At 44.8% G+C, this 27,993-nt stretch overlaps 2 protein-coding genes across 2 annotated transcripts; one reads left to right on the top strand and one right to left on the bottom strand.

Annotated features, from left to right (window-relative positions):
* Positions 1-686: 686 nt before the first annotated feature.
* capn1 (calpain 1) lies at positions 687-22,991 on the top strand. Its single transcript, XM_076724623.1, has 22 exons — positions 687-800; positions 4,062-4,804; positions 6,319-6,388; positions 8,984-9,102; positions 14,040-14,173; positions 14,694-14,862; positions 15,474-15,557; positions 15,828-15,913; positions 16,649-16,723; positions 17,033-17,193; positions 17,579-17,739; positions 18,208-18,219; positions 18,379-18,590; positions 18,757-18,796; positions 18,883-18,948; positions 19,026-19,083; positions 19,204-19,268; positions 19,707-19,775; positions 19,951-20,029; positions 20,388-20,504; positions 20,787-20,845; positions 21,310-22,991. The coding sequence occupies exons 2-22, from the start codon at positions 4,550-4,552 to the stop codon at positions 21,334-21,336; spliced, it is 2,118 nt and encodes a 705-aa protein (XP_076580738.1). The 5' UTR covers positions 687-800; positions 4,062-4,549; the 3' UTR covers positions 21,337-22,991.
* A 110-nt stretch (positions 22,992-23,101) lies between these two features.
* Positions 23,102-26,174, bottom strand: pnp5a (purine nucleoside phosphorylase 5a). Its single transcript, XM_076725022.1, has 6 exons — positions 25,937-26,174; positions 24,960-25,129; positions 24,771-24,874; positions 24,451-24,626; positions 24,162-24,352; positions 23,102-23,855 (listed from the first exon to the last, which is right to left on the bottom strand). The coding sequence occupies exons 1-6, from the start codon at positions 25,957-25,959 to the stop codon at positions 23,638-23,640; spliced, it is 882 nt and encodes a 293-aa protein (XP_076581137.1). The 5' UTR covers positions 25,960-26,174; the 3' UTR covers positions 23,102-23,637.
* Positions 26,175-27,993: the final 1,819 nt, after the last annotated feature.

Here is a 27,993-nt window from a genome sequence, read left to right as displayed (position 1 = left end):
TAAAATATTCTGTTTTCTATATTAATTGAAGTATCGAAGTTTGGTAAGAGGAAAAACAACTGAATGTTGTCTCCGCTGTCAGTAAAAGTCCTGTATTCAAAAGTAAAAGTAAAGTGGTATTATCTAGCCTACAAATTACACTTAAAGTTTGCAAAGTTGATACTCATCATGCTGCAGAATAACGCCTGTCAAAAATTATTGTAGTATTGTTACAATGCATTAGTATGTGCAATTAGCTTGTAAACTGCAAAAGTCAAATACATGTGAAGTAAAAAAAATGACCATATTTTCCTCTTAAATTAAGTTTAAAGTAGCTTGGAATGTAAGTAAAGTTCATAACTATAGTGAAGTAGCTAAATATAACCAGCTACATTCTACCCCTGAGTAATGCCAGGCTATATGTACACATTGTCTCCCATAATAACGCACAATTTTATGTAAACGCATGTTTGTTAAAACTTTATGTGATGCCAGAATAATTGGCTACAATGTACATAAATGTGAATAAGACTGAACTGGCTGTGCTCTGAAGTCAACAGCTCCATGAGAGCTCAGTGTGCGTACAGCCTGCCTTTCAGTGGAGTGTTCATGACCAGCGGGCAGTGCGCAGACGCGCTGCGGAGCGCGGCGCATTAGGGCCAATAAATCAGAGCAGAGGCAGCAGGGCGTTTCTATGTTCGAGGGCTGGTGGAGAGCAGGGGAGGGGACGAACCCATGCTAAACATGGAAGGGAAGAGAGACACTGAAGGAGCATATTGAATGTCTAAATAACTGCCTTTTAAAAGGAAACTCCCGGCAAGGTAAATATAAAATTCCTTCATCAACAGTATTTTGCAGATGTGCTGCTATAAGATCGATATCTTTAAATGCTTTTGACACACTGGCCTGAACTTTTTTTCCCCCTTTTTTTAACGCATGTTTGTGAGCGGTTGCATTGTAAGAACTGTAACATAACTGTAACTCCTTGCTCAAGACCACTCGCACGCAACTTTCGGGACACCATAAAAGCATGAAATCTGCCGGTGCTGCGCGGTTATTTGCATGAATCCTCTTGCGTTTCCGTCTGCCCTTCTGCTCAGTGTATACGGGGACTATATTTGATGAGAGAGAGATCGGTCTGCCAGCTGTTTGCGTTGCTCAACTTGACAAAGTTGCAGTTCTGACAGCTGGGCATTTTACCCCCTCTCAGAGGCCCCACCCCCCATCAGAGCTACATGCTTATCTATGTGAGCCACATGTCCATCTAAACATTTCATATGCGCCAGGGTATGCTGTGAAACATGTAAGTGACCCGATAGTGTTGTCTGCATGCACAGCCTGTTTTTAAGCCCATTTCTTCATCGTAGCGACTTTGATAAAGATCACTCCGCCAGTCAGCGCTTATTTCTCCTATTGGACACTGTGCGTGTCTGGTTTCTCTGCAGGTCTATTTTCTCCAGACACTCTGGATATTTCATTTCACAGTGTTTCCAGCGTGAACCCCGCGTGCAGAAATACACCAGAGGTGACCAGAATGCTTACTCATAGCACAAAGAGTGGACCTCACACGGCCACAGGCATTAGTTTGGTACAACTAAAGCGCCTTTAAGCGGTGTGAGTCCCTGACTGTCGTGAGGAGGCACGACGCAGACACGCATCAGCAGAAAAGCAGCAGTGACACACTCTGTGCTGACATTTGTATTGGTTTCAAAACCCTTGTGTGCCTGCGGTTAAACTCATGTGACCCCTCATCTCTGTCTTCACTGAGTGTTTTCCCCTTATAGCTGCATGACCCATATCTTTTTTCTAATTGCATAATAACAGCTAATAATAACATAACATGTATATAACCTAATTCCTCATGTGGTAAAGTTTTTTTTGTTTTTTTTTTGACCATATGGCTGCAATATATTACACCGTCTGTAATGGAGAAAATGCCATGCTCGTGCCTTTGGAGGTATTTCAGTACACGCTTGTGGCATAGCGCATAAACACATGATGTTATACTTGGGTGCATGCATATGTTACCGTAGAGTTGTTGCATTTCCTGGCTCCATCAGAATCTCGATAAAGCTTTGAGACTTCTCCTTATGTGTTTGGACATGCGGTCTACTGCTTGTCATTTCTCATACATGTCACCACCTGCACTGAGTTGGGGGATATCTTTGTGTGCACAAGGGGGGTATATAAGTGCATTTCACATGTAAGAGGAAATTAAATATTCATTATAGACAGACTGAACTCATGTGGGGCAGATTGCATCCTGATAACATGCAGCAGAGATAAAAACCACGAAATGGTGAGGATGTTGGTGGAACAGGTTATACTTTGTTGTACAGTAATACCAGCTCACATAATTTGGCAGCTGGGGATGCAGTATTTTAGAGTGTTATATGGGATCTGCAGTTGCAGTTACAGTAATCATGATTGACAAGTACGAACATTCAATGCTAGCTATCGCTCCTTCAGTTTTCCATATGAAGCTATGAAACATTTCGATAAAAAAACCTGTCGTGAAGTTGTAGTACTACTATTAGTGGTAGCAAAATTGTCTGTAGTAGTAGTTTTAGTAACAACATTAGTAAAAACAGTTAAATAGTACTAATAGTTTGGATATTGTCGTGGTATTGAGAGTCATAGCGCTAGTAGCGGTGGTTCTGCTAGCTAGCTGGTCGTGTTAGCTAGCACTGCTAGCTGTAGCCTCGTTTTTCAATGAAAAACTTGAATTAACACTTGCTCCAGTCCACAGTCCATTTTCACACTAGACATTTTGACTAGTCGTAGCAGGAACAGCATGCTTAATAATTAGTAATAGCTTAATAATTAATGATGACTTTGTGCTCTCTAAATGTGTTCAGCCTGCTCGCTAGCTGTTGTGGTTTGTTGGGACACTGAAAAGGAATGTCTCCATCATTAATGTTATTTAGTTGCACATGTATTTTTCCTACAATATAGTGAATAAAACCGAACTTGAGTCAAATAAATCTTTGTTACATTGAACACCTTTTGGGTAACTCACAAGAACAAGCTAACCTTGTAGCAGTAGGCTAATAGTAATTGTAGAACTGGTAATGGTAGTGAGAGTGGAAACTATAGTAAAAGCATTGAATCTTCTAAAGTTCTCATTAGAAAACACGCCTGTTAAACTCAGGACTGGGAAACCTGTTGTTGTAGCTGCATGTCCTGTTTCCTGGTCCTGTTAGCAGGAACATTTTTTATTTTTCAGTCACTAATCTGGGCTGTTTTGGTTGGGTGTGGTTCACCGTGAGCAGTGGAAACAGTAACAGGGGTGTGCTGCCTTCCTTGAGCTAATGACTCTCTCCAGCTTCTGTTGTGACTGACAGCCGAGCCTCTGAACAGGAAGAGTGCTCGGTTTGGATAGTTGAAGTAGTAAAAAAAAAACGTGTTGATGTTAAAAATAAACCAGCCTTTTGTGTACATGTGTCTTCCCTCTGCTAGAAAGACAGAGAGAGACAGAAAGAAGCAGAGCGAAGGACTACAAAGACATACGAACTGAGATGAACCGTTCACGAAGCTCCAGTTCTGTCAGGAGCTTCGGTGGCACTAATGACAGTTTACACTTCCTCTGCTTAATTAAAGAGCTGGAGAGAGCTTTTGCCTGTTGTGGGCCTCGTGCTGCCTTCAGTGTGCATCAAGATTCACAGAAAACCACACCCTGTGTCAGCCCTGTCCCACACACACACACACACACACACACACACACACACACAGAGCTGCAATCCACCAGTTTGTTCATACAACTGTGTGATTAATCATTGATTTTAATATGCTCCTGACTGACACTGTGTACACATTCAGCACCACACAGCAAAAGTAGCACTAGCGCCTACTGTGACTAATCCCATTGCTATGCATAGCGAGCATGTGTGTATACAGTTGACTGAAAAGAAAGAGGGTGGGCTCTTTTGTCTTTTAAACCCTGAATGCATGCAGTGAATATAGCTGCTGCTTTTGCCTGTGTTGCATGCACAGCTATAGAGCTATTTGTGGACTTGCATCTCTGCATACTTTCTCAGTACTTCCTCTGTTCACCATCTGATCTTTAACTTGTTTTCTTTTAGGGTTTTAGCTGCTGGTGGGACAAGGACGGACTGAAACCCTGCACTCCTGTTGGCATCTGGATAAAAAAAAAAAAATAGCAACACGCAGTGATCGGTCGCTAACTGGGACGAGATCTGCCTTCGCTGTGAGGACTTGCGCCTGTAAAGCTTTTGCTTTTTGAGCCTCTACACTCTTGGTTGTTATTGCATTGGAAGCAACCACAAGAACCCTGATCAAGCAGTGGCCTGGTCCCATCAATATTTAATAGCTTCTTAATGGCCACTGATGTTTTATTTTGATTTATGATTGAACCTTGAAGCCAGCACCACCTTTCATCGGATTTACGTCAGAAGTGCTGCAGTGCTTTACATCAAAACTGTACCTACAATAAGTCACGGTTGCCTCATTAATTAGTGACACATCTTTACATCATATTGTAGTTCAACACATACAAACATCCATCGGAGAGTGACAGTTGAACCCACGCTGTCAACTCCACAAGCTCAGGATGGAGGAGCGCATTCACGCCACAGGCATGGCCGCCAAGCTGAGGAGCCAGTGGGACCGTGAGCAAGGTCTGGGGCAGAACCACAACGCCGTGAAGTTTCTGGGCCAGGACTTTGAGCATCTGAGAGCCCAGAGCCTCCAGAGCGGGAGGCTGTTTGAGGATAGTTTGTTCCCTTGTGCCGGATCGTCTCTAGGATTCAACGAGCTCGGCCCGAGATCCTCCAAGACCCAGGGAGTCCGCTGGATGAGGCCCACGGTGAGACAGGGAGGGGGGTAAGAGAGATAATCTGGTAAATATGCCTCATTAGATGCTGACCAGTTGGTGCATTCAAGTGCAGTTGGAAAGCTCCAACATCTTACCAGACTTGCCTGATTTTCCAGTACTATACAGTAGCTTGTATGTGATCATCCAGACATTTGACTGATGACTTCAGGACTGAGCAGATGAGCAGACTGAACGTCTCTTCATCCTTGGAGCTTTTTTTTTACCCCAAGACTTGAATTTCATCTGTTGCTTGGCAACTAAACTTTCTGGGATGATGGGTAGATGTCATTTTAATGGTACAATAACACCAGGTAGGAGCTGTGTGTGCTCCAGTTAAGTCAGTTTGAAAGTGTCTCACGGAGGGACAGAGTGTATATCAGCATTCTCGTCTTGTTTTTATCCTTCCATGTGTCTCCCAGTCCTTTCCTGCTGGCCTGTCTCCATGTGTCTTAGTCTCTCATCGCTGTTCACTACATTATAAATACACCGCGGTGCTCCCTGCAGCCGAAGGTGACACCAGAGACTGAAGTGGGACTGTCTTCATTAGGTGTTATCACGGCAGGCCTGAAGACAGCACGCTCTCATTACTGTTCGATTTGTACATGCTGTGACAGGTCGCTGCTGTCAGTCCTGTAACGGAGCAAACGAGGCGATCTTAAAAGCTCTCAGGGTCGTGATCGTGACTGCAGCCTCTCAGCTCCTCTTGCAGCTTCCATTTGAGTGTGTAGACGACCATGTGTGTGAACATGCGTGTGTCATACAGCTCTAGTGCTTCCCAGGGTTTCTTCTCTCCAAAAAGTCTTGATGTTTTATAATGCATGCACAGGATCTGTAATATTTACGCTGCATAAGAGGGTTCATGGTGTTCACATTTCTCCAAAAAACGTGTACTGAAAAAGAGAGTTTTAAGCCTGTGTGTGTCTGTGTGCGCGCATGTGTGTGTGTGTGTGTGTGCATTCACCCATGTGCCTCATGGGTTGTGTGCAGCTCTGTGTGTGCTTGTGGGGCATAAGGATAAATGGAATATGTCTTTTTATAGCTGTGTAACGTGGGGTTTCTCACGCTCAACATGCAGAGTAGAAGATGGTCTGTGAAGCAGGGTGATACTGGGACCGAGACCTGAACAAGAGACACAGGAAACTCTTTTGGAAGATGAACAGTGATTTAAACTTTAGCTAAAGTTAGCTAAACTGAGCTAAGTCAAAGTTAAAAAACATGTTTTGACAGCTGTAAATGTGCATTGTCTCATATATGGTACTTCACGTGTCATTCAAACAACAGAAAATCTGACATTGACAAACATCTTCAGCATCTTTGACTTGTGGTTTTGCAGGATACTCAAACTGGCAGTGCGGTGACTTGTTGAAACCTGTATATCAGCCATGTTTTGTGTCATTTCTGTGGATTTGGCTCTTTGTGCTAGCCAGCCAATGGAACATGTCTTTGAAAACGGGCATCCAAAGCCAAAGCACTGATGTGTTTTTCTCTACGTGTGTATTTGACAGGAGTTCTGCAAGCGTCCACAGTTCATCATGGACGGAGCCACTCGCACAGACATCTGCCAGGGAGCTCTAGGTAAGCTCAACCAGGAGAGTTCCCAACAGTTTCACTGTTATTACAGCGTGAGTCAGATACTGGAGGGCAGGAGGGGAGAGAAATAGCTTGGATTTAATCTGGTGGAAAGCCAAAGTGAGGAACGATGGAGGAAACCAGAAGGACAAAGGTGGCCAGGCTGCGATGTCAAGATGGGAGATGTGGGATGTGAATAAGTGAAGCTTTCCCTTCAGAAACACAGACAGCGTGCCCCTGAGTAAAAGGCTGAACCTTTGCTAAGTGTGATAGACTTTATTCCCTCTTTTCGATATGTCAGAGTGGAAAACGCTGTGGTGTGAATATCAATATTTATGATGTCTGAATTCCATTTCGCTGCTTCAGTGTCGGAGTGGAACGGAGCCTTACTGTGCTTCTCACGCTATGATAAGCCAGGTTATCTTAGCTTAGCATACAGACTGGAAGCATTGAGAAACACCTAGCCTGGCTGTGTCCACCAGCACCTCCAGTTTACACGTTACATCTCATTTGATTGTTTAATTTGTCGTTTCATGGAGGGTTGTGCGCCGAGATATTTCGTGGGCGGCAGCCTGGTTGGCCAGACAAACTCATGAAGATGACAAGACAATGAGCTCACTGTGCCTGAACAGCTCGTAATCCCCCGCAGTGAAATAAATATAATTCACCAAAAGTCCAACCAGACTTCTCCTTTATTAAACAGACAACAATCCTCTGATATGACTTAAGTCAGACTTGTGAACACAGGACCTTTAAGCCAGTCAGCTAAAACAGAATGAGGCCATTATAAATTAATATAAAGTCAGTAAAGGACGTCCACCCTTTTAGTACTGCACTGCCATAAAGTTTGGGGACTTGGGAGAGACAGATTTAAAGAAGCAGCAGAGGAGAGCGTCTCTAGATAGCGTCTCTTCTTTGGATGCATGTTTTTCAAATGTCATGCATCTAGTTAATGCGCAACACTGGTGCAGCTCCCCTTTAAATATTACATATGGTGATGATGTTAGCCAAGATTATTGAGCCTGAATGTTTTTTAAAGAAGATTATCCCAACTGTAACCAGCTCCTGCTGCGTGTATCTGAGGTCTATAGTCAACAGGTTACCTGCTGTGAGGATTGAAAAATGAGCAGTCAAAGCCAACAGAGCAAGCTGAGTCAGAATATGAGTGACAGCGCGGGATGGACAGCCTGAAGGAGAGGAGAAACAGAGCAGAGTTAACAGCACCGGTAACAGCTTATTGCCTGGATGCTTCCTGCTCGACACAGAGCCGCATTTATAATGCATGCTTTGTTTCCCTGCTTCACATCTGTAAACAAGGCCGGCCTCTCTCCGTTTGAGTGGCTCTGGCAGCGCAAGAAACGACTTCCCTCGTCTCAAAATGAAGTACTGTACCCGACCCCCCCCCCCACTCCCAGAGGAGTGGCTTAGTTGCAGAACAAGAACCCCAAAAATGTCGAGCCAGTAAACAAAATGCTCCACTTTGTTTTACAGGCAAAGAGCACCAAGGCTGAGGGGTCCTGATCAGTGCCATGGAGGTATCTGTTAGACAGCCCACCAGCTGCTGTCAGGGGCTGTTTACAGATCATATGACAGATAAGAGTCTAACGGCCTGCATATAACAGTCCTGTGTATCATTAACCAGCATTAATAGGTGGAACAGTGGCTAAAACGAAAGTACGAAAAACAATCATGGTCTTCAGAAAGTACACACATACAGACATGAGAGTAAACCAATCAAAAGTCACACTTCTGGATCTGATCACCAGCAGGTCAGATAACACAACACAGACCACTGTTTTTAATTTGGATGAGCATATCTAGACGACATGCAGCAGCCTGTGTGTGAGAGCTGAGAAAAAACGGTCAGTCAGGGTGTTCCCGTCCGCCAGCCGAGACACTTCTGCAACACGGCGTCCATTGTGGCTCAGCCCCACTGTGTGAGTGACTTACGGTGGAGTCCACTGGAACAAAGTGCCTCTCCCATTTCCCAGAGGGCAAAGCTTGTTCAAACATAGTTCCACACTCCTGCCTCCACTGAGCTGTTACTGGGTGAATTCCAGTTTTGTGAGTGCGTTCCCACTGAGTGTGTTTGACCTGATAAGGGCTGCAACTGGTTTAAAGTCACATTTATTTTGTCTTAGTCAAGATTTAGTCAGTGGAAATCTTGCATTTGGGCATTTTGGACAATGCTGTAGTCCAGGTTTCCTCAGCTTCAGGATACTGTCATGGATTTTGCTGACGCATGTTGCTCCTGGCTGTAAAAATCCCAGTGAGAAGTAAGATAAGACTTTATTGATCCCACACTGGGGAAATCTACGTGCTCCAGCAGCAAGAATAAAAAGGAAATGAACAAATAGACAATAAAAAATGTCGAAAATAAAAAAGTATACCTCAAACTTCCACAAAGCCAACTATTTCATCTTGTTTTTACTCGTCAGGGAATAATTTTTGTCTTTTCGTTTATTGTCACAATTAAGTGAAATAAAAGGAGGGCAGAGAATACTTATCATCACAGTATTTGCTGACCAAATGCATCATGGTAGTCCTGATTTTCTGGCACTCAGCGCTGATCCGCGGTAATGAAACTGTGTGTGTCCACAGGGGACTGCTGGCTGCTGGCGGCCATCGCCTCGCTGACCTTAAACGACAACCTCCTCCACAGAGTGGTCCCTCACGGGCAGAGCTTTGAGCGGGGATACGCCGGCATCTTTCACTTCCAGGTGACCACAGCTCCACTTCCTGTATTTACATGTGTATGTCTGAGGCTGGAAACACGACAACCACAGCCGAAGCCTCCCGCACAAATTCCCCTGTGAGCAGATCAGTGCAGCGGTGGTGTTTTAAATGGAGGTTTATGGTGGATGTGCATTAACAGGCTGCAGTTTAGACTGATGACTTTCAGGTGGATAGAAACCATTTAATGCTGAGGAAGTCCGGACGTTCGGATTCAGCCATAAAGAGCCATAAAGTGGGAGCCAGCAGCTCTGTGGCAGCTCACTTCTTGCATCTGTTGTGGTGCAGCAGCTTCCTGTTGTGTCATTTCCTGTTAGACGCACCATCGGTGGTGCAAACTATTCAGTGAAATCAACGTTTGGTTCCTTTGGTTCAAAGCAAAGTGGGAAAATTTGTTTGGTTGCATTTTTGAACGCGTTGGTTGAGTTTTCTTTGTCTGTGAAGGATTTTGTTGATTTCTTACTGTGGTTAGAAGCATGATGTCATTTCTGCTGTGAAACTGAGTCACAGGAAGATCCCTGATTCTGTCAGTTCCAATCATTTACCTTTATTTTTGCCAATACACACTAAGCAGCACATTGATTTATACTCATGCGCTGACAAGCATTCATTTTATTTTATCTATTTTATCTACATACAGTATAATTATAAATCGCATCCATTTGGGTTTTTAACCCTTGTTTTGCTAGAATAACCATTTGCAGAATGATACGTAGATCATATAATGAACAGATTCATTGAAAAATGATTTATAGATGATAAGATAATGTTAATAATCTGTAGCTCTCGTCCTAATGTGCAGTTTATTGCCTGATTTGTTGAACCAGTGAGTTAGTTAGCTGTTAGTTAGTCAGTTATTTAGAGTAAATTATTCCTTTCCTCCCCAGATATTTCCCAGCGAGGCTGACAATGTAAAACAGTACTGTTCCTTTCATAACCACCTTTTTTTCACTTGTAAAACCCCACTGAGTCACCCAAGATGGCTGACCTCTCACCTCCACGCCCAGTCAGTCAATAAACGTTACCTGGGAGGATTTGAGTCACCGCCTGATTTCAGCACACTCTCCTAAAGGGACCGACGCCCATTTCGTGATCAAACACAGGACTGTGAAGCTGAGAGAAGATACGATCTGTCAGTCACGCCTGTGCAGGCCAAACTGCTGTGAGCAGTCAAGCCTCCGTCGGCTGCAGCTCTGTGTCGCCTCCCGCCCGAAGGACCAGTCCTTCTGCTTTGACACTGAAAATGCAAAACATCTATTCATCTGCCTCTACGCCTTATCAGCTGAACTTTGAACAAAAAAAACAAACAAATACTGAGATACTGATACACACACACAAACACACAAACACACAAACACAAAGCACAGGTGAGTTGAGACCGCAGCTGCTGCTCTCGTAGCAGTGACGCAGGCTTTGGCCTCATCGTAAACTCTTTTTAACGCTGCAGCCGTGAGCAGATGAACACATGAATTCAGTCCAATGTGAGATCGGGAAATCTTGCAGCCGTGGTTTCTAATGATTAAACTTCAAATCATTTAGCTGTGTTCATTCTAAAGCTAAGCTGATTTTTTCTCACCAGCAAATTTCCACTTTTTTGCCAATGTAACCCGCCCATATGCTAAGTGTTAGCATGTTATTCGGCCGGGTGGTGCTGATGCATCCTGACAAGCATTACCTCTTTTATGTGGCGGCCCTGAGAGCTCAGTGCTCTTCACCACACGAGCAGCGTTTAGAAAAAAGAGCTGCAAAGTGAGAAACCGCACACAGAAAATTAGCTAGCAGCACAGACGGCAGCAGAAACTGCCTCCAGGTGACTGTAAAAGTGACGAACAGGGCTGTGACTCCCTGGTTGTCTCGCCAGTGAAAACTGAATTTTGTAGCTCATTTTCCTCTTACAGATAGAGACTTCAATAACTTCAAAAACCGTGGCAGCAGCAAGTCCGTCCCAGCTGTGTTCATCACTTCTTCACCGACCCCTGGGAGCAGCTTCCGTTATCGTCTGTGATGTTTGCAGCGTTTCTGTTTGTGCTCGTGTTTTCTCACTGGGCTCGTGTTGTGAAGTTGGTCAAGATGTTTGCTTCCGTGTTGTCTTTTTGCATGTGCTGTCTGCCATCATGCGTTGGATTCAGGCGTCAGCGTGGTCTTTTCTGTCGTGCCTGTGTGTTCGTTAGCGACATCAGGAAGGGCTGCGGAGGAGCGTGTCTCTCCTGTGATCTCACACGCCTCATTACCTGTGCCTCAGTGTGACGAGTCCTTATCTGAGGACTCCTCTGATCTTACACCAGCATGTGTCTGAAGGGCAGGAGCGATCGCGAACCCCTAATCCAAGCGGCCTCTCGTGTTTCTCTCAGTGCTCAGAATCAGCCCAAACAGCTGCAGATTGATATTTCATCCCTTTGTATGACCTTTATTAGCAAGAAGACAGGGAAGCATTTTCGTTATTAATAATTCTCCACCGTCTCAACTTGCTTTGTCACGGGCCGCTTTGAGCTGAGTCGGCTGCCCTCTTTGATGCAGCGAGCTCTGTGCCAACCAGACTGTCAGCCCGCCCAAGTGTTGACAAGGGAGAGAAAGAGAGAGCTATAAAAAGGGGAGAGAGAGAGAGAGAAAAAATGAGGAAGTGAAAGAGAGAGCGGAGGGGAAGCTCTCGCACATCAAAGACGAGTAGTATGTGCACAGGAAATGACCCTCAGTGTAGAACACACACATGGACGTGGCCACGAAGACTGAGTCTCCTGCAGCACTTGCTCATACTGCACAAGCACACGCACACATCCGGGTTAGGTTATAGCATTGCAGGGAAATCCATCCATCAAACTCTGAAGCGGCCTTGAGAAAGACCCTGAATCTCTCTCCGGAGGTGCTGCGCTGAATCATCTGATATCGAAGGAAGGCTAAATACCATCAGCCAAAACGAACTCCCCTCTGCACACGTCTGCTGGGCCCGGTGACTCAATTACAGAGGAGTCTGGCAGAGGAAAGCAGGATATCTGGCCTCTGTTTCTCTGATTATTTCCAGAGACACTGTGTTCAGAGTCATTCTCCATATACGTGCACACACACACATTTGCTCTCACTGCCAGAATGAGTGGAAATAATACTATTATTTGCTCTAAAGGTTTGTAAAAGCATGCATGTGTTTAATGTACATGCATGGATGCTACACGTATGGCTGCGTCCCATTTAGAAAGCAGCTGCCCTAGTTTCATCTTCTGCTACGATTCCTGTATGGGCTCTTGTTTTTAGCCTCTCTTCATGGTGTTTGCCAGCAGATGCTTTAATGCCATCGTGTTTCTCATTCTCCTTTTCTGTCCGAGCATGTTTCCACTCGCTGCTCGCTTGTGCGTCTCCCAGGGAGTCCCCTTTGTTTCATTTTGGATCCTTTAAGCCTCTGGATAAGTTACCCAGACCTGCATGAGTCATCCCAAAATGTAATTATGAGTGCTGGCAGTGGGAATCGTAATTGGTTTAAGAAGTAGGAGAGAAAAGGGAGGGAGTGTGTGCGAAGCAGCCAGGCAGGCAAACAAAAGACCAAGAATGAATTATAAACAAGGCAATCTCAGCCATCTCAGTCGAAACCGTTAACTGGGGCAGAATCCTTTATCGTGTTCTTATTATAGCCTGTATTTCGCGCAGAAAGTCGGAAGAGTTTGCTGAATTGTTTTGGGGATTTCTCAATCCTTGAGTTAACTGCATGTCATGTGGTAAGAGTTGACTTCCCCTCCGTGAGGCTGGCTGCTGCTCCCACAGCGCTGTGAGAGAAATGCTCTGCAGCGTCAGTGTCCAAGAGTGAAACGAGGAAGTTGTGTGCAACATAGGCAAGCCTGTGTGTGTGTGTGTGTGTGTGTGTGTGTGTGTGTGTGTGTGTGTGTGTGTGTGTGTTTGTGTTGTCTCCAGTCAGCCGTGTTGTGACAGAGCTCCTCCCAGAGGTGAATTCAGCTCCGTCCACCCACCCACCTACGGTGCACACATTGCAGTGACATGAAGTGCACACACACACTCCAGCTGTGGCCTTTTTTCTGCCGATGCTGCGACGCCCCTGCCCTTCTCTCCCTCTTCTACAAATCTAATCACTTCTACGTAGAGATATTTCCTTCCCAGCACTGTACGACTGCACCGCAAGCTCTTCTTTTACATGAGGATTCACTGCCTCGAGGTTTCTGTATGGGTGCAACCAGTTTCTCGGTCTGCTGTGTGTGTTTTCTGCACACACAGAAACTCCCTTCAGCGTCTCAGCGTGGCTGCAGTGTGTGATGTGCTGAGGTTTTTGTTTTGTCTGAGCAAATGCCCGTCAGTTGTGTTGAAAGATAAGAAGTGTTGAGGTTTGAATCTTCAAAACTTCCCATAGCACTTGGGTCGAGCTCTGATGGAAGTGCTCTGTAAGGTTTTCCAAATTTCAAACATGTTTTTCCAGCAGAAACTCTGAAACTTGATCCTGTTTTAACCCTTTTTGAGCCACTGCTGGCATCTTTTCACATGTCGGTCTCTTCTGCCCCCTGCTGGCGCACAGGTACACTGCACCGTGTGAAGGCTGAATGTGCTGAAAACTCCGTCTCAAACTCCCCCTGCCCTCAGTCCCCTCAGTTCAGCTGCTGCACAGCAAAGCCTGGTTTTACCTCCTGGTTCACCTTCATGTCCGAGAAATTTAAGGGACATTTTGAATTCTTTAGCACTGAAAATAATGTCTCTTCTGTAGAGTTTCTGTAGAACCACTACTTTTGCTCCTGATCTGCAAACACTCTGTCCTCTTACATAAGCAGGAGTTTAAAGTGCTTCAGTTAAGGCTCTGAATCTCCACCCAACATCCTCTGTGATTGAAACCCCATCAACCCCATCAGACATCAATGCTTGACCCCATTTTCCTGATTTTTCTTTTGTTTTATGTGAGCTGTAACAATGGTGTTTTCCTCTGTGTGCAATGCAGTTCTGGCAGTTCGGCGAGTGGGTGGAGGTGGTGATCGATGACCGGCTGCCAGTGAAGGACGGGAAGCTGCTGTTCGTCCACTCGGCGGAGGGAGCCGAGTTCTGGAGCGCGCTGCTGGAGAAGGCCTACGCCAAGTGAGGCCGGCACACAGACATTTCACAAAGTCCACATTTAAAAACCATTTTAATCAACACTTCACGCTGACATCTACAGTCTGAGCTCTCATACATTAATTGAAACTACGACCGGATGGTGTCTGTGTGAGGAACGTGATTGAGAAACACTTGAAGCTCTCAAATTCAGGCTCCAGCTGCTCCAGCTGTGGTCCCAGATGTAAAAGCTGGAGCGAAGCATTGTGTGTGGAAGTGTGCCAAGTTAAGAGCGGAGAGGAAACAGCAAGTGTGATGTGAAAGTGTTCATCTGCTGCAGGCACACGTTCATATATGGTAGTCCAGCCTGCAGCAGCCAGAGAACATACTGTACCTTTACTCTAAACTTCCACTAACATCAGGTCGTTCGGCTGCACAGTTTAAACTGTATATAAACATTAAGAATCATCATTTCTGTGTTAGGCCTCCATTTAAGCCCTGCTCATAAACCTACTAAGTCTCTATGTACGATACGAATGCCTTTAAATCCTCATTAATCTCCCAGGTTGAACGGCTGCTATGAGGCTCTGTCAGGCGGCAGCACGTCAGAGGGCTTTGAGGACTTCACAGGCGGCGTGACGGAGATGTACGAGCTGAGGAAAGCCCCCTCCGACCTCTACAGCATCATCAGCAGGGCCATAGAGAGGGGATCACTGCTGGGCTGCTCCATAGACGTAAGTACTGCGACATTCATGACACCTTTGACCCAAGCAAATGAGAAATTAACACAGATTTGTCACAGATTGTTCCTTTTTTTTTTTTTTTTAATTGACTATAATCAGCATTTTTAATTGTAAGTTGTAAAAAACAAGGTGACAGTGTGACCGGGGAGGGCACCAGGAGAGGGCAGTGAAGACTGAGGGAAAAGGCTGGAGCTGGCTGAAGCTCAGGGTAATTCTCAAGGACGTGTCAATGAAGCGGATGTTTGCAGACGGAGGGGATTGAACCCTGTCTGTCTCGCTGGAGGACATTTGTGCTCCCTGTGCTGCTCAGTTTGGGTAGAAAGAACAAGCGGTTTACCTCATCTGGCCGGTCTGAGGGCTTTCTGCTCCGGAGATGATGAAATAGTAAAACATTGACATTAACGGCATCAAACAAAGGAAGTTTGTACATGTTTACTGTGACGAGGCTGTGCAGCCCTCTCAGCAGTCGTCATGTTAGCAGCGCAGGTTACACTCCTTACACATTGTTTGAATTAGTTAAAACAACCATTGAGAGTCGTCTCAGTCGTGGATTTCTCCCTCACCGTCCAGACGTTAATGTCTGTGCCTGCTCTCATCCTCAGATCACCAGCTCATTAGACATGGAGGCCGTCACGTTCAAGAAGCTGGTGAAGGGACACGCCTACTCTGTGACCGGCGTGGACGAGGTGACGCAAATCAGACATTTTGCCCTGGAAATAACAGCAATGTCAATATAAAGCATGAGAAAAAGAAGAAAGCATGAAATCACTCTTCTATTCATCAGTGTTTAATTGAAATTAAGATTTATCTTTCGCCACTGAAACACACATGAGCATACTGAAAGGAAACTTTAAGGATCCTCTTTGGGAAACATTTCTGAAAGCCACTACCACCAGGCGTGGAAGCAGTTAAACAGCGACAAGGCGTGAATTTGGTGGTGTTTTTTTTGCCTTTAGGTGGTGTACAGAGGGAATCTGACCAAGCTGGTTCGCATCAGGAACCCCTGGGGGGAAGTGGAATGGACGGGAGCCTGGAGCGACAAGTAAGATTTTACTTCAGTGCCGCTGAAGATGTGGCATTAAATCGCAAATGATTGGGAATAAAAACACACATTTCCCCATTTCTTATGAGTGCATGAGGCAGGTAGATGTGCAGGCTGTTTCAGGAAGCTTTCGCCCTTTTTCTCGACAGTTCTTACGTGTATTTATGACCTGTGAAATTAGCTTAAAAAACTGTTCCCACTCATACGATCCCACAGAGTCCAAGAAAGGAAAAGCAGTGGGGGAAGGGGGTTAGCTGGGCTGCCCAGCTGCCTCTGCATTGGCCAGAAGAGTCAGACAGAGAGGAGAAATGGGAGAGATTGTGTTATGTAATCTCACTGTAGTTCTGAAGTAAAAATACCAGACGTTTGCCAACATGATGTCACGGTCTAACTGGACATTTTCAACACTCCAACACCAGCTCAAATGGACATGAAACATTCCCTCTTGACCATCAGTGCCACGACTGTGCAGCTTTGCTGATTTAAAGATACTAAACCACGTGCATAACTAGCAGAGCTGCTAGCATGACTTTAGACTTTTAGTTTTGTTGGGCATCAAAGCATCAGGCCGATGGATCGTTGAAATAATAGGCAGAAAAGGGAAATTGATTTGATGATCCGGAGGGAAACTGGAGAAAAGAGGAAGCTGCTTCAAGACGAACCACATGGAGAAAACCCAGTCTGCTTGAGCAGTTAGCTTACTGCTGTCATGTCTTTCCTGTGTGAAATCCTCAGCTCCAGAGAGTGGGACAACGTGGATCGCTCTGTCAGAAGTCGGCTCCAGAACCGCAGCGAGGACGGTGAATTCTGGTGAGTCTTCTTGTGCCGGTGGACTCTCATCATGACCTGTGTCATCACGACTTTTGGCTTTTTTACAGCTGATAGAAAATCACCTGATCATTACTTAGTAGGCAGTGGCCAATGTTGTGTTTTACCCATTATAGGAATAAATGTGTCGGTTCAATGTCATCCTTTGATTTCAGACACCAAACACACAGTTTTCTCTCTCGTATCTGTGCTGAAACGAGGTTCAGCTCTCTCTGACTTTGTGATGGGGAAAGAAGCAGTGCGTCTCTACATTGACCCAAAAGGTGCATCTACTGTATTTCTGTCCCTCAGGATGTCCTTCAGTGACTTCCTGCGCGAGTTCAGCCGTCTGGAGCTGTGCAACCTGACGGCGGACGCCCTGCAGAACAGCCAGCTGAAGAAGTGGAGCTCCTCGCTCTATCAGGGGGAGTGGAGGAGAGGCAGCACGGCTGGAGGCTGCAGGAACTACCCAGGTATGAAGGGATGAGATGGAGGAAAACTGAGTTGGATTCTGCTCCAGAGGCGCTGAATGCTGCTTCAGTTTTGGACATTTTTGGGGGGATAAAAATGTTGGAAAAAAACAAAGGAGGGAAGATTTGGATGAATTCACTGAAGGAATGTGAACCAGTGACTCCCATTTAAACAATAACTAACCAAACAATGGCCTGTCAGTTTTGGAAATTCCCCATCAGGACTGAAGACATGCATGGACGTCTGTTTTCTCGATCGACTGTGACCTAAACAGCGAGAATTTTGTTCTAATTTACTACACTAGTGGAAAAAAAAACACAATTCAAAATCAGTATTTGTTATAAGATACAGTCGCAGATAAACAAATCTGACCTTTCTTCTTCCCAGCAACCTTTTGGCTCAACCCTCAGTTCAAGCTTGTGCTGCAGCACCCGGACACTCCCGGCCAATCAGACTGCAGCTTCCTGGTTGGGCTCATGCAGAAGGACCGCAGGAAGAAACGGCGGGAGGGCAAAGACATGGAGACCATCGGCTTTGCCATCTATGAGGTTGGCTGCCTGTAGAAGTCAAGTTTTTCAGCACTAATCTATTTTCTATAATCTAAAAAGTAGCTTTTGGGGGATTTTATGCCTTTATTAGTGAGTCAACAGTAGAGAGATTAAAGGAAATGAGGGGAGAGCGAGGAGGGGAACCACACGCTGTTAAAGGTTTCCAGCCCGACCTTGAACCTGGGAGATTCTGTGGTTCATGGCGGCGCCTTAAACCCCATTTTTAAAGTTTTCCCTGCTCTGTTTGGCTGCATGTTCTGCAGGACATCAGCATTTTGTTGGTAGTCGTCGTCCTCATTGTGGATGCGATGACACATGCCAATCAACAGCAGTGCCAGCGAACTTTAAATGTACCTAAAACCGCAGCGAATCTCAGCTTGTAACGTGACATTTCAGGATTCTTCTGTGTCTTTTTGTGTCTCTGATCCATCGTGGTAATAATCTCATCTCTCTCGTTGTCCTTTACAGGTTCCAAGGCAGGTACGTGTTTTCCTCCTTCTGCTATCCAGACATTGTGGAATGCAAACATAATGGGATGTAGCCTGATTAAAATAAAATACTCACTTTGAGAACAATGAGCGCTTCATTCAACAACATAATGTCAAAGCTCTACTGATCGTAGGCTGTCTCCCCTCTCAGTTAGTGGGCAGCTCAGGGGTCCACCTGAAGCGAGACTTCTTCCTCACCCACGCCTCCAGCGCTCGCTCAGAGCTCTTCATCAACCTGAGGGAGGTCAGCTCGCGGTTGCAGCTGCCGGCCGGCGAATACGTCATCGTGCCCTCCACCTTCGAGCCGCACAAAGAGGCCGACTTCGTCCTCAGGGTTTTCTCTGAGAAGCCCGCCGACTCTGAGTGAGTGCTTCCAACGTGGGAGGAGGGAGAGAAGGAGCTTTGTGAATGATATGAAGCAAATTTAGCATTTTTCTATATAATCTTCACATCAGAAGCAAAAGCCAATGCCATTACACATGTTGAAGGCCAGTGAAGTAACTTGAGGTCGTCTTTCTGTCCACGTCAGGGAGCTTGATGATGACGTCACAGCGGATCTTCCAGCAGAGGTGAGAGGATGAAACACAACAGAGCTGCAGCTGATGTGGAGGAAGAAACCGAATGTGCACTGAAAGCGTCACTGTTTGCGTTTCAGACTCGGCTGGAGGAGAGCCAGATCGACGCAGGCTTCAAGAGCCTCTTCAGGCAGCTGGCGGGGCCGGTGAGCTCAGCTGGAGTGGAGAAATGTTTCACACAGTCATGTTGAAGTTGTTTGACCGTCTGTGTTTGTGCCAACAGGACATGGAGATCAGTGTGACAGAGCTGCAAACCATACTGAACAGGATCATCAGCAAACGTTAGTGTGCTGTGCAGGAGAATTACAAAAGCATTTAAAAATGTCTCCGTTTTGGTTCAATGTCACATCAGACTTTTGTGAATGTTCTGCTTTTTATCTCTCACGTTTTCATGCCAACAGATAAAGACCTGAAGACAGACGGCTTCACAAAAGAAGCGTGTCGCAGTATGATCAATCTCATGGACGTATCCTTACAATAACAGTTCAATTTTTCTTTGTTTTTAAACATTAAAGGTGCGATGTGGAAGATTATGGACAGAATTTGTCTTTAAAACGTTCAGCGGTAGAAACAACAGCTCTGACGTTATGTCGAAGACACTCTATTGTGTTTTATTGTGTAGTGTGAGGTCTGATAATAGAGCCACTAGCTGTGCAGCTAACAGAGCTAACTAGCTTACGACAGCTAGTAGCTACAGCTATAGATAGCTGCAGCAAAGGGTGTAGTGAGCGGCAGTTAATAATTGCTCTGGTGATGTGCTGCCCCCTGTTGTTTGGAGTGACCTTCGGCAGGTGGCCATATTTTCCGCTTTGTACCATCAGTAGAACATAAATATTGTCAGGGAACACAAACCGCTCCGTCTGTTCTGTTGTCGTACTTGTTGTTCCTCAACCTCTCGGCTCAGACGGACGGCAGTGGAAAGCTGGGCCTGACAGAGTTTCACGTACTCTGGGAAAAGATTAAACGATACCTGGTGAGATTAAACACTGATAGCTCAGACGGGGAAATCAGGCTTGATGATGCCGATTGCGGTTTAAGGTCGCAGCCTGTTATTTATTTTGATTTTCTGGACAGTTGACTGGTTTCTCATTTTCCTGTTTGCTGTCTAAATATTTAATTTTCTCCATCTGTTTGTGTCACCATGCCAGACGATATTCAGGGAGTTTGACTTGGACAAATCGGGCACCATGAGCTCCTATGAGATGAGGATGGCTCTTGAGTCTGCAGGTAATATTCCTTTTCCTTTCAGCACAAGAAAAATGGAAGAAAAACACGGTGGGTTACGGGTTAAACATCTTTTTCCAATGCTTTTGTTCTTTTTGCTGTTTCATTCTCCGCATACATGCTGCCATTAGAACAGAAGATCAGTAGCTTTAGCAACATCTCTTATCATCTGTATGCTGATGACACCCTGTTGTATTTTTCATTTAATCCAGATGAACCTCTTAAACTTTCTGCATTGAACATCTGTTTAAATGCATTGAGGAACTGGATGGTAGATCATAAATGCAGATAAAAACCTTTGTATATTTGTACTTTTGTGTCTCTTGTGGTCTGATTTTCCTTTTTGTCTTTTCTCCTTCAGGTTTCAAACTGACCAACCACCTGTTCCAGCTGATCATCCTGCGCTACACGGAGGCCGACATGACGGTCGACTTTGACAACTTTGTCACCTGTCTGGTCAGATTGGAGACCATGTACAGTGAGTGCCGTTACTGCACACCTTACATGTCTTTAAAGGAGGAGATCGCCTACTTCCTATATGTTTTGTACAATCAAAGCATTTTGTTAAGAAAAAGACGTTTTACCTCTAAAAAGATCATAACCAGACGATACACACCACTTCTTATTGAAAATAAATTACTAGCAGCACATGTCTGTGGTTTGCTGTGATGTGTGAGGATTCATGCAGCATATTAAACCAAAATAGAAAGTAAAACACTTGAATTAAAATAAGTGACTGTCTTTGTTTCTGTCTGTGCAGAGACCTTTCAGACCATGGACACAGATAATGACAAAGTCATAAGCCTCAACTTCTTCCAGGTATGATCACATGTACATGAACAGAAATGCAACCATTAACCCAAACACAGTCTGGTAACACTTTTATGGTGTGTTATGATGGCACTCATAGTGAATTTATGCAATGACTCATTGATGGGCCTTATGATACCTTATGATGGTGCATACTCACCTTAACACACCTCAACAATCTACTGCAGTAAGGACTCACAGTAACAGTCCGTGCAGCGTTATAAGTTATCATTGCTCGTGTTATATAATGCATGCTTCATCATGTTTCATTGCTGGTGGTGAATAAAGTTCAATACATGCATTTAAAAGAATCTACGCTGCACCATAAGTGATTATTACGTAAGAAGCAGAGAAATCCAGAAAGAACGTTTTTTTTCTCCCATCACGTTGGATATTTACAAACCATTTCTGTGCATAAACTGATTTAGTCACAGCTAGCATTCCCTGATTGACATGCTGTCTTTGTTCTGCAGTGGATCACCCTGACCATGTTTGCCTAGGGATGCGTGGGCTCCTCTGTAACTGTTGCACTGCATCCTCCTGCAGCTCCAGGCCCAGCATGTTGTCGTTTCAGAAGTGCCTTTTTCTGCTCCAGTTCTTCCCCTCCTCCACTGCTGAGGCCCTCTGACGCTAAAAGACTTTATATTCATCTTTACAGTGCCTCTGTTGGAAACGTGCCAATCCTTTATTTGTCACCTGTTTTGCCAACAAAAGGAAGCTCACTTCTTGTAGCCTCGCAGTCAGCGCAGACATTTTCCAGCTGTGCAAACTTTACTTGAAGGCAGAGCTGCTCTGGGGGCAGAAATAAACTTATTGGTTCATTTTGGAGACAAAACACTCACACATTTATGTAGCTTGCTTGAAAAAAAGCAATCGAGCCATCTACTTTTCTCCAAATTTCTTCAGCCAAACTGTCTTTCATGTTTAAAGAAATGCTAGCTTGTCGCTACCACATTTCAGAAATGTGGCTTAAAGGAAGTAAATGAAAGAAGTGCTCAAACAAATTGATGAATTGACTTATAAACACTTCATTAATAAACACATTAACAAATGGACAAAGAAATTGAGGAGAAAAACGTGTATTATTTACTGAGAGCTCTTATCCATTAGCATGTTTTAGCTGTCCATGATATTATATATTATAGTATTACCAGACTGTGAGGGATATTTCTGCTTGGTTACATTCATCTGCAGAGGGGAAATAATACTTTTTAACAGATTTTTGATATTGATAAGTGAAAAAAAAATCCTGTGGCTCGTCCAGCAAGAGTTAATGTACTTGAGGACAACGTGACAATCTGCAAAACGCTCCTCTCAGAGCTCCATGTGGAAAGCTGTGCCAACGCCTGTGAATGTGCGTAACTTGTATCTGTGCTCGGCCTTTGTGGCGACGTCGCCGGCCTGCCGCTCTCTGTTTACTGGTGCCAAACTTTGCTTTCGCCTCAGCGTCAAGGGTCCACTCATGAAGCACGACGGGGCCCTGCAGTGCAGAGGCAATGTTGGGGTGCTGCATCACAGAGAATGTGTTGACTTCTATTTCTTTAAAACTAATCCTGTTTAGCTCTGAGATGTACCTGTTTGTCCTTACGCATGGCACATATGAAAAAAAAAAAGCTTTTATGTCAGGGTTGGAACTGGACGTCGTGGTGGTTTAAAAAGGGGACGTGTCAGCGTTTTGTGTTTAATCTCGCCTTTTAAAGGGAACAAGAACACGTCGTGTACCTTTGGTGAAGGTAAACAATTATGCAAGATGGGTGGATAAGTCGTGTGCATGCAATGTGATATGTTGTCTGCCTGCCTACTTTCTGTTCAATCAGGGGAGCAAGTGTTAAAAAAAAGACTTGAAAGCCTTTAAATATGGAGGATCTACATGGAAAGTTGACCTACAAGTGTCTCAAATATCAAAACTGTTTCTGCTTTTTCCATTTTTTCTTTCATCTTTTTGTAAATTTCGTCTAAAAGTTACTGCCAAGCCCATAAATTCATACGATACTCCTGCAATGCCAGCATTCTTGTCTTCAGTTTTTACAGCGTAATGATTATATAACATTACTGTTTACACTCGTGACATTCTGGGACCCGTTCATCGTGCAGTACTTTACTATGTAGTGTTTCTGTAAAACACACTTTGAAAATAAATGGGAATGTTTCGATGAGTCTCTGAGTTAATCAGCAATTCATTTTTGACTGAATCTCTAAATCAAGTCTGGTTATATTTATGGTTGTGATGAGTAAAAAAAACACCCAAAGAACAACACAAACTCATTGTAGTAATAAATAGTACCTTTAGTAACAACATTCATATTAAAAAAGCACAATAAAATACCTTAAGTCCACCAATGTACATATTTCAACAACATCATAACATTAAGATCTTAACTTCAGATTTTTGCTCATTGTTAAGTTAAATTGCAGACATTTATACAAGCTGATCATATATTTTTAAGTTAGAACAAACACGCGTAGGCTAAAATGATACAAAAAAAAAAAAAAGCGGCTTTTTTGCGTGGAGCCGCTCGACAGGAGGAATGTAAGCACGGTGACGTGACAACAAAGATTGTGTGTGTTCTCTATGTGTGTTTACATCTAAGTGAGATTATTCAGAGGACTAAGATTGCTATCGTCTTTTGACCTAACCCTACAAACAGCCCAACTGCTCACCTAAAAGATGAACTGTGTGATTTTCTTTGGCACAGTATCATTAAACGTGAGCCACAACTTTAAGTCTCCGTCAGTCAAGCCCAAAGGCTAAAAACTAGCTTCTGATTAGCATGAGTGCCCCTGACGCAGCATGGCGCCTCTTAAGCGTAGTTGTTGTTGTGCTCGATCCTGGTCACCATGGTGGAAACCAGCCGCTCCAGCTGCTCCGCCCGCTGCTTGCCCGTCTGAAGGACCTCCTCGTGGTTGGCCTTCTCCTCGCTGTCGTAGTCCATCACCGCCTGGTTGGTGATCAACGAGAGGGCGAAAACGCGCATGCCGCAGTGGCGCGCGATGATCACCTCGTGCGCTGTGCTCATGCCTGGTGAGGAAAAGACGGCATTTAAGATAAACCTTCAGGAAAAGCATTAAAGACACGAGATGGATATAAAATGATTATTTTTACTACTTAAAGCTATGAAATGCGATGCCACGCTGGCTAACAGAAGAAGAAATGCAGAGCTAATGTTGCTAATTGGTTTGTATTAAGCGTTACAGCTTTGATTTCTCTCTTTCTGCAGCTTCAATGGTTCATTTTTCATACAGAATTGATGCACGTGCACTTCAACTGTAAAATATTTTGTATTCATGGCTAATAATCACTATTAAGTCCACGAGAACTACTCACCAACAGCATCAGCGCCCAGTTTGTGCAGCATGCGGCACTCAGCAATGGTCTCAAACGAGGGTCCGCCCAGCACGCAGTAGACGCCCTCCTTCAGGAAGTCCTGGTAGCCGAGCTCCTGTCCCACGTCCATGGCCAGCTGCTGCAGCTCTCTGTCATAGGCGTCGGACATGCAGGGGAAACGCACACCGAACCTGTGAGAGGAGGAAGAAGAGGGACAAGTGGAGGGTTTAGTGAGGTACAAGCCAGAGGAGACCTGACAGCATGCACAGGTCCACACCCTCACACCTACCTCTCATCGTTGGGTCCAGCCAGCGGATTGTTGCCAGCGAAGCCCGGCATGTTGAGGTGGTCTTTGATGATCATGACGTCTCCCACTTTGAAGTCCTGATTGAGGCCTCCGGCTGCGTTGGTCAGCATCACCGTCTCCACGCCGAGCAGCTTGAAGATGCGAATGGGCAACGTGATCTGGAAACAAGTAAATACAGATGTCACATCAGAGGGAACTAAAAGGATCTTTCAGCAGCGTGACAGGGTATGGAACATTCTTACAGATTTCACAGCAAATCAAAGTCAGTTGAAGAGTTCAAATGCTCTCTGAAGCGCACACACCTTCTGGATTGGGTAGCCCTCATACAAGTGGAAACGCCCCTGCATGCAAACACACGGCCTCCCCTTCAGGGTGCCGAAGACCAGCCGACCTGCGTGTCCGTGCACTGCAGGGAAAAAAGAAAAAAATCAGTAAATCTCAACCATGAGTGGAAACCAGTCAGCAGCAGAGAGGTTTGTGGTCGAACTCACCGGTGCTCTGTGGGAAGTTGGGGATGTCCTTGTAGTTGAAGGCAACCTGGTCCTTTAACATGTCAGCAAGACCTCCGAGCCCGGAGCCGCACACGATGCCAACTGTGGGTCGGACGTCGGTCTGGGCCAGCAGCCAATCGGCAGTGGCCTTGCACTCCTCGTAGCTGTAGCTGGATGACATAAAAAAAGGGTCAGAGATTAGGATGACCGCAGTCAGCAAATCAAGCAGGAGTCACTCCAAAGCTTTTATTAGCTTAAATTAGTCTTATCCCTAAATGATGTTAAAGTGCTTACTGTCAAGCCAAAATGACCACAGACACGTCATTCATGAAAAATGTTTTGCCCTTAATCACCTGCCTCCTGATTCACTGCCCAACATGTGATGCGGTCATTATTATCAGATTACAGGATAAGAGGCCTAACCTGAGAAGTGCTGTTAATAAGGATACGACTTTTGAAGACACACACACACACACACACACACACATTCCTGCAGAGTCACGGCCGTATCGCGCCTTTTAATGCACTTCAACACACACATTTTTTCTGCTGCTGGGTTGAAATGTTCCGCTCACTCATCCCCTGTGATTTGTGTAATTGGTTTAATTTGACATGCTGCTAGTTTCACCCTCACTTAAACATGGACCAATGGATAAACCCCAGTTTGGCTGTTAAACACTGCGCTATAAATAACTATACTAAGTTAGCGCTGTAGTGCTTCAAGTTCAAGTCAGCACCTTTTATCACTAATCAGCTAAAATGTGCTGTTAAGTCCATAAAAGCTGTCAAAGACACAGTGCAAGACCCTTTTTTTCCATTTAAACTCAGCTCATGAGCAAACTTTTTCTGGCCACCTGCCAAACATTCCCAGTGTATTATTTCACCCACTGTGCTGACCGGCCCATGAAGGGGCCATGTGCTCAGCAGCACGGGAAGAGGAGGCCTGAAAGTACAGGCTGTTCAAAATGTGTACTCACCCTTTGTTTACCTCTGGAAACATTGCGGAAGATTAAATAAGTGTCTGCCGATGGAAGAAAAAGGAGTAAATGGGCGACTGCACACTTTTTTAGCGCAGAAAAAACAAGTTCCAAAGTGGTGAAACGTTGAATCAGAGCCCAGCGGTCTGTCAAATATTAGGAGGAAAAGATTTGTAAAAATGTCTTCTCTTGAGGTTTGGAGTCCAGTTAAAGTCTTCGGTCCTTCTCACTTGTGTCTGGGGGAGAAGGCGCAGTGGTCGGCTTTTTATTAAAGGCTCAGACACCCCCACCCCCGCACCCGCTCCTCCCCTGCTAAAGATGACGCATGTGGCCTGCTGCAGCCTCATTGGCTGAGTGGACACACCTTCAAAAATCTATGCAACTTAGAAGAGGAACTATACTTCCTTCCCCTCCCTCTTCCCATCATCAGCCACTTTAAACGCTGCTGCATTCAATGTCCACATCCCTGTCAGCAGGCTTTGACAGCTGTTGCAACATCCACTCACCAATGACCAGTCAGCTTCTTATTGATCAACATTAGTTATTGTGCCAGATGCAGAACAAGATGTGCTTTGCGTTTTGTTTTGAACACCCTGTGTCTCACCTGTCCATCGGGTCATGTGATCACAGCACGGGCTGACTGCAGTAAGAGTGATGAACTTGATTTGTATGACGCCTTTCATACAAGAAATGCAGCTTTACAACGAAGGAATCACATGCAACAAGTGCTTCACACAAAAAAGACACAGTGAATGTGAAAGCAGGGACAGAATGCAATAATGATTGGAAAATGGGATGGAAAGTAAAACCCAGTTGATGATCAAAGTAAAAATAAGATGACAGGTTTTTCCGTCTTGCTCTTGTCTTAATCCCAGGTTTCCAGTCACAGACACAGCAAAAGACTCGTGCTGTCTGAAGGTCACGCTCACTAAGTGCTGAAGAAGCAATAAAACTGAACAAGACATCTAGAGATCTATGTTATGGTTGCCTTCTGTGTAAAGTCCCAGTGATTTGCAAGTATCCACTGGTACACATCCATTTCTAATGTTTCTAAAGATCCCATTTCTGTAACTCAGAATGCTAATAAAAGTTCTGTATATTTAATATTGGCTTTTAACTTCTAACAGAGTGTTTTTAGATTGCTGTATGGCTACTTTTGCTTAAGTAAAAGATCTGAATACTCCTTCCAACACAGACCTGAGACCCTACAGTGCTACTTCTAACATGTCCAACAAACAGCTGTACCATCAAATATGACAAACACTCCTCCAGTTGCCGGGAAGTACGAAGTTTATTTGCATTATGCTTTATGTATTTACTTTAAAAGCAGCCCTCTGACTGTACCTCCAGCTTGAAACTAGTGACAGCAGCAGTTTTTTTGGAGTGTTTTCCACAGCTAATATGATGAAAAGCTACAATTCAGACCAATTCAGACATCTGACGCTTTATGGACATTTTTCAGGCTGAAATGTAACATGTTGAAATTCCCCAAAGGGTCAAACTGCATTGATGCAGTTTGAAATACTAAGAAGGACGTGTTCAGAAGAGGTTGACAAAACCACCGAAGCTCAACATGACGTCCCACCAACCCTGAAACAGATTGCATCACGATGTGTGTTTTTGCTTTTGTTGCCAGTAAGACTTAGTCCACTGGCACACCCTGTTTGGAGCAGGCGTGTGTTGTAAACGAGGCACATCACAGGCCGGCAAGTCATGAAATAATCTTTTATGGCTCCGCGCTGTACTCGTGGGATATTCCAGTCGTGCAAGCGCAGTCACGATCACGAGAAATATCACCTGGACTGATCGTCCTGTAATTGATCCGCCATAATAAACATGGAGCTGAACGGTACACTGAGCACACATTCATGCAGGCGAGCCGTGTGCGAAACAGCAGAAAACACTTATTAGCAGATTAGCAGAGGTGGAAGAAGTATGCAGAAGTAAAAGGTCTGCATTGAAAGTTTTACTGCAGTAAAAGTACCTCACTAAGACCAGCAAAAATGCACTTAAAGTGTCAAGAACTAATTGTGCAGAACAGCCCTTTGATTTAATTG

The sequence above is a fragment of the Chaetodon auriga genome, chromosome 24 (assembly GCF_051107435.1).
Source record: "Chaetodon auriga isolate fChaAug3 chromosome 24, fChaAug3.hap1, whole genome shotgun sequence".
Taxonomy (NCBI): Eukaryota; Metazoa; Chordata; class Actinopteri; order Chaetodontiformes; family Chaetodontidae; genus Chaetodon; species Chaetodon auriga.
This window is presented reverse-complemented; position numbering and strand designations above follow the sequence as displayed.

What these genes read in the sequence shown, in the direction of transcription:
- capn1 (XM_076724623.1), top strand. Translation starts at nt 4,550, where the DNA reads ATGGAGGAGCGCATTCACGCCACAGGCATGGCCGCCAAGCTGAGGAGC. An exon ending in CATCTGCCAGGGAGCTCTAG is followed by an intron (nt 6,389 to 8,983) that starts GTAAGCTCAACC and finishes GTGTGTCCACAG; the next exon opens with GGGACTGCTGGCTGCTGGCG. An exon ending in AAAAGATTAAACGATACCTG is followed by an intron (nt 19,776 to 19,950) that starts GTGAGATTAAAC and finishes TCACCATGCCAG; the next exon opens with ACGATATTCAGGGAGTTTGA.
- pnp5a (XM_076725022.1), bottom strand. Translation starts at nt 25,959, where the DNA reads ATGTTTCCAGAGGTAAACAAAGG. An exon ending in CAACTTCCCACAGAGCACCG is followed by an intron (nt 24,875 to 24,959) that starts GTGAGTTCGACC and finishes TTTTCCCTGCAG; the next exon opens with TGCACGGACACGCAGGTCGG. An exon ending in ACTGGGCGCTGATGCTGTTG is followed by an intron (nt 23,856 to 24,161) that starts GTGAGTAGTTCT and finishes TTTCCTCACCAG; the next exon opens with GCATGAGCACAGCGCACGAG.